Consider the following 10,232-nt stretch of genomic DNA (forward strand, 5'->3'; position numbering starts at 1 on the left):
GCTGGCGTGCGAACTCTGCGGGCAGGCGCTCCCCTCGGGGGCGGCAGCGCCGGCGCCGCGGCGGCCTCTGCCAAGAGCGCACCCGGGCCGCCAACCCCGCTGCTCGCTCTGCTGCGCTGCCGCCCCCCGTCCTCCGGGCAGCGACGAGCTCTGCCGACACGTTGGAGACACCCGCACGGAGCCGGCACCGCTGGGCGCTCGCTGCCCCGAGGTCGCTGAGGAGCTGCCCCAGTGCCCCTTGTGCGGGCAGGTGGTGGGGCGGGAGCTGGAGACTCACGTCAGGGCGCGGCACGGGCGACTGCTGGGGACATCGGGCACAGGTGAGTGACGGCGGGGGGGGAGCGTTTGGGGAGTGGAAAAGAGGGGTTTCCCGCCTGGATCCTGCATAGATGAGCTGGCTGTGGCCTTCCGAGCGGGGAGTGAAGAACCGGCCTTGTGGCTCTTGGCCGGTCGGCCAGCGCCGAACGGCCCGGGGGGACTGCCCTATGCTGAGGGTGCTGCCGGAGTGCTGTCTCATCCCCTCGGGTGAAGGCAGAGAGCGCCAGGACGGTGGAGCATGGAGCGGTGATGGGAAAGGGTAGAGAAGAATTGCTTGGAAAAGGACCGTGAGTGAAGGCGATGGGGACATCTCCTGAAAGTGTTCTCCGGAGCAGAACCAAAAATAGTAATGCAGGCGAACCTGCAGTATTTTGCATGGCTTAAATACACTACCGGTAATAAGGAGAGCAGATTGTAAAGCTTTTGTGCGATAGAATCATAGAATGGTTTGGGTTGGAAGGGACTTTGGAGATCATCGAGTTCCACTACCCCTACGCCAGGTTGCTCAAAGCCCCATCCAACCCGGCCTTGAATGCTTCCAGCTGCAGCTTCCCCAGGCAACTTGTTCCAATGTCTTACCATCCTTACAGGAAATACATTCTTTTTAATGTCCAATTGAAATCTACCCTCTTCCAGTTTGAAATCGCCACGCCCACATTCTGTCACTGCAGGCTCTTGTGGAAAGTCCCTCCCCAGCTTTCCTGTAGGCCTCTTCCTGCACCAGAAGGCTGTTATAAGGTCTCCCCAGAGCCTTCTCCTCCAAGCTGAACAGCCCCAACTCTCTCAGCCTGTCTTCATAGGAGAGATGCTCCTGATCTCTGATCAACTTTGTGCCCCTCCTCTGGACCCCCTCCAACAGGTCTGTGTCCTTATCATGTTGGGAGCCCCAGAACTGAACATACTTATCCAGGTGGGGTCTCACAGGAGCAGAGTAGAAGATAGAGAAACGTTTTTCACACATTTGACATAGGTTTAGGTTTCACTTTGCCTCCTGAAGTCTCACCTTTGACAGCAGACAATTGCACTGCTTGTTAGAGTAATCTTCAGTTTGAAGTAGAAACTTTGGAAAGATCCAGCACCAAAGTATTCTGAAGTACGAAACATTGATTTGGAGACCACAAGGATAACCGGGGGATTAAATTTGGAGTAAGGGAAATAGAGACTTATTTGAATACTGTATTTTATTTTAAGCGTGGTCAGGATTTTGTTCTGACTGTCTAAAGTTGCTGGTAGCTGTTTCAGAAACTTGATAACAGCTAGCGGGTAATTCTCTTAGAAAACTAGCATTCTTGATGCAACAAGCCATGTATACTGACAAGAACAACAAAATGTGGTTAGGATGCAGATTTTGGAAGTATAATCAAAGACATTACATAGTCTGTCATTAAAAATATGTTTCTCTTTTTAAAAAACACAGCGAAAGAGATCTTAGCATTGAATGTTGTCTGACTTCTGTGGGTCCAAGTAATGCAGAGCTTGAATAAATAACTTGCCTGCATGCCAATTTCTGTTTTTAAAATAGTAACACAAAGGTGGATTTGGGTTTTTTTATGTATAGTGTATTTCAGGAATCTGTATGTTTGCAAAATGTTCCTGGTGAATTTAGGTTATTGTACCATTAGGTTTCCCTCCAGCCACTCATGAACTTTTAGCTTGGGCAAATGCTTTCCAGGAACAGCTAACGTAGCATATTAATTGCTGTGTTTTGTGAACCTAGGAAGTGTGCACATAACATCTAGGGACTCAGTAAGAGGCAGTACAGATGGAGTCAGCCTCTTTTCTCTGGTGCCCTGTGACAAGGCAATACACATTGTGCAAGCTGAAATACTACAGACAGCATTTAAATCAAGAACACACTTTTGACTGTAAGAATTTTGACTTATTAATTTAACCCTGTTTTGAAGGACTAAATGATCTTCAGAAGCCCTTTTGAACCTTACCTTTTCTATATGGTACTCTTCAATAATAATAATAGTAAAACTGCAGAAATAATATTTATTTGAGGAGGTTCAGAAAGACCAACAAAGAATGACAGTGTGTCTTACTTTGTTCAGCCCACCAACTTGTGTATTAAGTGAATATAAAAGTTTGTAAGCAAATGTTCTGTTAGGAAGACAGATCTTTTAATTAACATTCCAGACTACACATTAGCACAGCAAATTGTGATCTGTAAGCAAAATGGGGCAAAATTTGCTTAATAGAAGGAAATATGCCTTAAAATTGTCAGTATTTAGATACAAATTCTTAAATGGGTAAGAGAGTAACAGCTGTTTAGAATTTGCTGCCTTTCAGTGAGGAATTTCAATGGCAACATGAAATCACTGTGTATTTTTCTTTGACTATATATCAGTAAGGGGAATGAATCTTACAAGATCCAGGAATTGCATTAATTAAGACACTGTGTTTCTTTTTCAGAGACAGAAAATTGTGAGCAGCTGTATGAATGTCCAATGTGCAGTCTTACTTGTACAAACATTCATATTCTTGAAGAACATGTGAATTTACACTTAGAGGAACATAGCTTCTCAGATGGTACGTGAAAGGATTCAGACTTGATGATACTTGAAAGCATTTACAAGGATTTGCATGTTGCAGTATAGAATCTCAGGCATAATTTAAATATTTCCTTTTTTAAGATGAAATCTGGATGCATCTGTAATGAAGTTAACATAGTTAATAGCAAATCCTATCACTTGCTTAAGTGCTCTACTTAATTGTACATGCTAAAAGAAATATTAAATACATGCACTGTGTGTTAGCCAAAACTAGAACTTTGAGCAAAAATGTTAAAAAGAAAGCCATACTATATCTTTTCTAGCTCTTTAGAAGGTTATATACATGGAATTTCAAGTGGCACATTCGAGTGTAATGAGCTGAAAATCTAGAGCTTATTAAAACTTCATTCTTTTCTCTTTTCTCTAAATGCTTATGCTGATTCATTACTCATAGCAATAAAGTAAAGGAATCAAAATTAGTTTTTAGTATTAGCGTGGCAAATAAAATCCAAGAGATTTCCTATCCAGTTCTCTGATCCTAAATTTGCTTTTGTCACTTTGTTAGGAGACTGCTGGCAGTGATCTCGAAAGCTGGAAAGTGTATGGTTTTCAAGAAACTGGGACTTTACATAGTAAACAAACATAGAAACATAGTAAACAAAAGCTGTTCCCATAGTAGTAGAGGTACATGCATTATTTGCCAAGTAATTGCTTCTGTAACTGCATAAACTTTGTCCAAATCTAGAGTCTGAGTCTTAACAGACTGAATGCAGCCAATCAAGCTTAGTATTTTTTGAAAAAAGATAATGTGGGATGTGTCTCCTAAAGCTCATGCCCTGTTGTATGTATGTATGTCTGCTTACAAAGGAGTTTTTAAAAATTAAATAAATGATTCATCACATCACTGTGAACCTCCTGATCAAGTTCTCTCTCTTTGGAATGTTATTAACGTATAGATGGAAACATAAGAGATCTAGAACTGGCTCAGTGGCTCCAAACTGAAGAAGATAAACGGCAGAGATCAGAAGAAGAGAAGCGAGAGAGGGAAGAATTTAAAAAGCTGCAGGTACAGTAATGTTTGTAAATAGTAAACTTCAGAACTGTTGTGCCCTTAGAAGCTGAGTATCTTGGAACTGTGTTGACCTGGAATGTTTGTACTAGGTCTGACCTGTGCAGACAGAGAGGTTGTTTTTGAGGTAATGGCACAAGAGCGGCTTGCAGGCAAATGCAGGCTCTTAGCAGCCCTCATCCTGACATTGATGCTGGGCACTCCTGCCTTATACTACTTGGCTTTACTGCTTAAAGTGGTGTTGGCTCAGGATGGGGTATGTTATAGTGCTCTCACCAGGGATCTGGCACACCTGATGTCATCTACTGTTCTCCACCCAGTTCTACTGCTCTGCCTTCCAGTGCAGCCTGGAGCATACTGCCTGGCAGAGTACCTGAGCATCTTGTCTGTCCTCTTCCTGGACACCATCACCTGTTTGAGTGACCACTCCCCTGCCAGTTTCTGCTTCCTTCTCCTCCCCACTTGTCAGCCCTGATGCCTCATTACCTGCTTGCTGACTTCTGGCTATTGACTGCCTCCATGCCAATGGCTACCTGTCCAAGAGGGAGCAGAAGGATGTAGCTGCTCCTCCAGCTGTGGCTTTCCTAGCCCCACATTCCTATTCAGAAGTGAAGCTTGGCTTTCAGCTCTGATACAGCATAAATCTGAAGTTTTTGTATCACACTTTTCACTATATTTGTGTTACTGATTATGCATGCAGCTTCACAAAAATCACTACAGGTGAATTTTAAAATGTGATTTAGTTAATGCAAATTCTATCCCTAACAGAGACAGTATGGCTTGGATAATTCTGGAGGGTACAAGCAGCAGTTCCTGAAGAGTATGGAAAGGGAAGTTGATAGAGGAAGAATGCAGCCTTTTGAATATCACAAGAGAAAAGCAGACATGATGGAATGTTTGGCTTCTGGTATAGATGATGGGAAAACAAAGACCTCAGGTAAAAATGCTGAAGTTGTGCAACAAACACTGTACTTTTTAGACCTGGGATGTAATGGTTCCTGTGCATATCACAGTTCATAATGTATTCCAGGCTGTTTAATTTAAAATAGTCATTGTGTAGCAGCAGTGAAAACATAGCTTGACTTTCAAAAGCTTCTAAGTACGTGCTTTGTCAAAGTAAAGACCACAGAAACTAAGCAGGTGTTGTGTCCACTGATTTTGTGATTTGGGTTCTGGATGTTATGTAGGACGACATAGAAGTTTTAAAATAAACTGTCGTAATCTGTATCTGTTCCAAGCTAGGAAAATAATGCTTTTCTGGCAAATTTTCATTTGACTGATAAACTTTGTATATGGTAATCTTCTAGGAGTCATTGAAGCATTGTGCAAGTACTATCAGAATGAGAACAAAGATGTGAAGCGTGTATGGCTTTCCACAGGAGTAGATCACTTCCACTCATCTTTGGGCGACAGAGGCTGGGGTTGTGGATACAGGAATTTCCAAATGCTCCTTTCCTCACTGTTGCAAAACAGCTTGTATAATGACTGCTTGAGAGGTATTTAAAAACATGCTACCTATTACTTTGGATGACAACCTACTGTTTAATATTTTGCTCTTTCATTTGGGCAGCAAGGTTTACTAAGTAAATGAGACCAATTAAATGCTGGTTATATATATATAGATATATATGCATTATATGCATTATATACATTATATATTCTCTCTGTGGAGAGAAACAGGGGTGAATACTGGCAAGGCATGGTGTGATTGCAGTTTTAGCTCTAGGTTTTTTTGTGCATCTTTGTAATCAACTGCCTCTTATAAAAGAAGCTGCATACCTTTACTTTAAATAGACTATTTCAGTAGCTGTAACCACAACTGAAGAGCTTTTCTGTTCCAGATACTACACTAATTCCTAGTATACCAAAGATTCAGTCCATGATTGAAGATGCCTGGAGAGAAGGCTTTGATCCGCATGGAGCATCTCACTTCAACAGCAGATTGCGTGGCTCCAAAGCATGGATAGGAGCATGTGAAATTTATTCACTGTTAACAAATCTCAGGATAAAGTAATTATTGTTTTTTGTTGTTATTTTTAAGTGCTGGTGAAGTGGCTTTGAATTTAACTGACAAGCAGACACATAAACTGAATAACTACTTAGATCATTGAAACTTGGTGAAGAATTATGCTACGTATGCATAAAATCAAACATTGTTTAAAACTCAGTTTTCTTGGAAGCTTCTTCTCAAGAAGAATCAGAGTATGCATAATTCTGAAAGTTGTAAATTGGATTCCCTAATGTATGTAAATCACATACAAAAAGGTCAAAAATTTCAATTTTTACAAGCTTTACAAGTTCTTGTTAGACTGAAGACAGTAGACTGTTTCTTTGCTGTGGAATAAATCTTCCAGCTTTGAACAGTATATATTGCATTGCTTTGTAATTATGCACCCCCTATTCCCCTATTTAAAAAAAAAAACAAACCAACAACAGCAGTAGCAACCACTTAACACCTGTTCTTGCTGTGTTTGTATAACATTCTTGGTGCAGGAGGAAGGGACTCCTCACTGTGAGAAGCGAAACAGTTTTAACAAACAACCTGCTTGAAATTTTATTTTTGCTTTCATTCTAAATGTTCTGTAGGTGTCGAATCATTGACTTTCACAAACCAACTGGTCCCATGGGTACACACCCTCGTTTATTCGAGTGGATTTTGCATTACTATTCTACAGATAATGAAGGAGGTGCAAGGGTAGTGTGTACTTCCAAACCACCTATCTACTTGCAACATCAAGGTCAGTATCATAATATGCCAGTTTCTTTCTGTTGTCTGTCTTCATATGTGCTGCAATTCAGAGCAGCATTTTACATTTCTTCTTTAAATAAATATGCCTTAAATATGGCTTTAAATATGCCTTTAAATAAATGCCTTAAAATAAAGGCATGGCTTTATTTCCTGTTATTTTTTTCTTTAGTAAGAGCAATGTGAGAGTTTGTATTTTTATTGAATGAAGAGTTGAATAGGATTAGGATCTTGACTTTTTGACAGCAACTCTCTACTTAAAACTACCTCATTAAATTTCAAGTCTCATCTTCCTTGATATGAAACTGCATAGTAAATAGGATTTATATGTTTTTATAATACTGAAACTGTATTTTGAAATTAGGTCATAGTCGTACTGTTGTTGGAATAGAAGAGAAGAAGAATAAAGCCTTATGTTTGCTACTGTTTGACCCGGGTTGTCCTTCCCAAGAAATGCAGAAACTGCTAAAACAAAACAGTGGTGGTACTAATCTCAAACTACTTCGGAAATTTGTGGGTAGCTTAAAAGAGAAGCAGTACCAGATAGTGGCTGTAGATGGTGTACTCTCATTGGAAGAGAAAGCTGTAAGTATCTCGGAAAACAGTGTCTGTCTAAGAAAATTTAAAAGAACTTGGCATCTTTTCTGTCATACGAGTATACATCTGCATATATGGCTGTGGGGGGAATATTTTTCATCTCTTCACTTTCCTTGTTTTCTGCTTTCTGCTTATTCTGTGTGAATTGAGTAATCAGAGGGTATCAAAACCATAAAAAGCTTCACATGTAAATGCATGTCACTTTGATGTAATTGACAGCTTCTGAGTCTTCTGTCAAGGCTGCAGATTTTTTCATATGTAAATCAGGCTTCTTTTCTTTTAATTAGCTGACAATATTGTCTCCTGACATGCTGTGGGCATGTGAGGTATTTACAAAGTATTCTTGATCCAAAGTTACGTTCAGGGGGGGTTTATTGCAATTTTGTAAAGTTGTATGCATAGATCCCAAGGCCTGACCATCCAATGTCTCCTCTGCTGGGACACTAGAGCTAGTGCATTCTGTGTTCTGAAAGTATTTAGAACTTCTATTTAGGACACAGCTCTGAGCAACTTATGTGTTTGAGCTGTTATAAATCCTATCTACATGTTTTACTTTGGACATTGTAATTTTTAAGACCTTAAAACTTTTCATCTGAATGCCAGATACAAGTTGTGGTTTTTAAGGTTTCTCTTCCTTCACTAGCAGCACTGTTCAGCAAGTTCAAGCTTCAGGACAGACTTATAATTTAACTATTAAGTAACCGGTGACCGAGTCACCTACTCAACTGTATTTAACAGCTTTATATCAAAATGAGGTGTTGTCTGGAGTGTTTTCTGGTACAGAACTTGTCAGAAATAGTAGTGAAACACAGCCAGTATCTTCCTTCTGCTGGACACAGTAAAAGGAAATGTGTTGTATGGGATTTGTGGGGACTGTTTGGGTTTGGCTTTTTTCCTTTTTTTGAAGATTTGATTTATATTTGCAAATATCAATTAGAATTTTGTCTTGAAAGCTTTTATTTAGTTAAAATGAAATACAACCCATTTTACTCATTAAGCTTATTAAACTCTTAATTCAGAAAATTCTCTTAAAGTGGTATTTTTGTTCATTAAAATATTCACTTTCCCTCTCCCCACCATTTTTTAGGCTCGCTGCTGTGCTTCTCAGATCTTAACATCAGAGAAGATTCCTTAAAGGATGCCTTTATTTACCTCTTTTGGAATCTGCTGGATGCAAAACATTAGACTTCTGGACTGTGACCCTAGCTCAACAATTTCTAGACTTAAACTATATCTCCATAAATGTCTGAGTGCCCTGTAGAAGCACAACACCTAGAGTAAATTTGTAGTGTTCATCTTCAGTCAAAACTTCTGCCCTGATGGATCTGTAACCCTGAACTAATAAAGTTATTGTGTTACAAGAAAAGTTGCTATTTTCCTAGTAGGTTAAATGACAAAGCAGCACCTACCACCCTGTGGCAAACTACTGCACCATAGTTAACTGTCAGTAAGTAGTAGATAGAGATATTGGAGTGCCCCTGTAAATATATTTATACTGACTCTGTCACCACTTCTCTATTTCTTGCCAATTTTGATCAACAAATACCTGTTATGCCTCAGCAAATTCTCCTGCAACTATTTGCAAGTACAGGGACAGTACAGTGATTTCACATAATACAATCTCTTCTGCCAGGGAACAGTTTACTACTGAACTTCTTTTCAGTTTTCTGGCTTGCCCAGTTTTCACTTGTAAACATGAACCTGTGTGCTTATGAGGTAAGTCAGTATTAACATTTGCCCCTAATAGTGATTCTAACTCTGATCCTATCTTAAACCTCATAGTTAAAGGTCTAAGATAGTGGGTGTCCGAAGTGGGGTGTGTGGGCTCTAGGGGCTGTGCAAGGCAATCCATTTATGAGATTTTTCTTTTGTACCATTAATAAATAAATAAAATAAATTAGAATAGAAGTGTTCATTTCACCTTCATGTCATCATTTTTTATTTCTATTTTTGTGTATGTTTTATAATGTGTATCACCTAGGTTTCAGAGGTATCTTAAAAGGACATTTAAAATGACTTCTGACTGGAGGCTGTGTTGTGCAGGGTTAGTGCCATTTAAGGCACTGGAGCTCTCTGGGGTGTTTGAGGCACCCTACTGTATCTAAGGTGTGCTGCTCTGCCTGACTGCAAGACTCATACCTCTGTGAAGTGTGTTGCAAATAGCACTAGGTACCTATGTTTAAGCAGCTGACATCCATACTATACCTAAAGTTTAAGTGCTTCCTTTCATTTAGATTCTCCTACACATTGGCATTTAAATGTAGATGTAGGACATTTATGATTAACCTGTTTCTCTCATATTTAATACATTCTGGAAATAAGAATTGGTATTTTATGAAGTAGTGAATGTCATGCTTTGGGCCAGGATAAAATGCATTTTCTCTCTTTTAATTTTACTTTCAGCTGAGACTCTTCTGTAGGTGTACTTGCTAAAATTAACAGCAAATTTCTCAGTCACTATCTGCCTCTAGGACTGATAACGCTCCATGTTCATAGTTACAGCTAGAGACTGGTGTGCAGAACCAAGGACACTGCTCTGTTCTGAGGAACATCTTGTGCTCTGGAAAGAGAAAAGGAGTAAAGGGGTCACACCTGCAACCCTTCAGAGGGAAGAGGACAAGATAAGTGACCAAAATTAACCAAAGGGGAAGTTTGATCCCATATGCATCATATTCAGTATAACCTTGAGGGATTGCAAAGGTCAATCCCTTTCACTTCAGGCCTTTTTTGCCTGTTCCTCTTTATTTACTTCAGCATCCTAGGAGGATTCTGTCCATTCATCTGCCTGTGGTCCTGATCCGTGCCAGCCCATATCTCTGTTCCTGCCTCCAGCTCCTGACTGCTGCTGGCTCCAGGAGTCCAGCCTGGAATTTCCCAGTGCTGCCTTGCAACCTTGGTGGTCATGTGAGCATTACTGGGAGGAAGAGGGGGAGAACATGGCATCATTTTGCTGTCTATTTGTATATATTTAATTGTTTTTCCTTTTTTATCATTAGTGTTTCATTAA

The 10,232-nt window shown here is 40.1% G+C and overlaps 1 protein-coding gene across 2 annotated transcripts; it reads left to right on the forward strand.

Annotated features, from left to right (window-relative positions):
* Window positions 1–35: 35 nt before the first annotated feature.
* On the forward strand, window positions 36–9,145 carry ZUP1 (zinc finger containing ubiquitin peptidase 1). Of its 2 annotated transcripts, none has more exons than XM_030446959.1 (9): window positions 36–320; window positions 2,734–2,850; window positions 3,770–3,879; window positions 4,651–4,819; window positions 5,190–5,378; window positions 5,724–5,892; window positions 6,469–6,620; window positions 6,993–7,213; window positions 8,313–9,145. In XM_030446959.1, the coding sequence occupies exons 2-9, from the start codon at window positions 2,769–2,771 to the stop codon at window positions 8,358–8,360; spliced, it is 1,140 nt and encodes a 379-aa protein (XP_030302819.1). In that variant the 5' UTR covers window positions 36–320; window positions 2,734–2,768; the 3' UTR covers window positions 8,361–9,145. The 2 variants fall into 2 exon arrangements, with proteins under 2 accessions (XP_030302819.1, XP_030302818.1); XM_030446958.1 differs by lacking the exon at window positions 36–320 and adding an exon at window positions 1,018–1,177.
* Window positions 9,146–10,232: the final 1,087 nt, after the last annotated feature.

Source organism: Calypte anna, chromosome 3 (assembly GCF_003957555.1).
Source record: "Calypte anna isolate BGI_N300 chromosome 3, bCalAnn1_v1.p, whole genome shotgun sequence".
In the NCBI taxonomy this organism is placed as follows: domain Eukaryota; kingdom Metazoa; phylum Chordata; class Aves; order Apodiformes; family Trochilidae; genus Calypte; species Calypte anna.

Bases quoted from the DNA above. Each gene is read 5' to 3' on its own strand.
- ZUP1 (XM_030446959.1), top strand. From the start codon at position 2,769: ATGTGCAGTCTTACTTGTACAAACATTCATATTCTTGAAGAACATGTG. The intron at 2,851-3,769 runs GTACGTGAAAGG...ATTAACGTATAG, and splicing joins GGAACATAGCTTCTCAGATG to ATGGAAACATAAGAGATCTA. The intron at 3,880-4,650 runs GTACAGTAATGT...TATCCCTAACAG, and splicing joins AAGAATTTAAAAAGCTGCAG to AGACAGTATGGCTTGGATAA.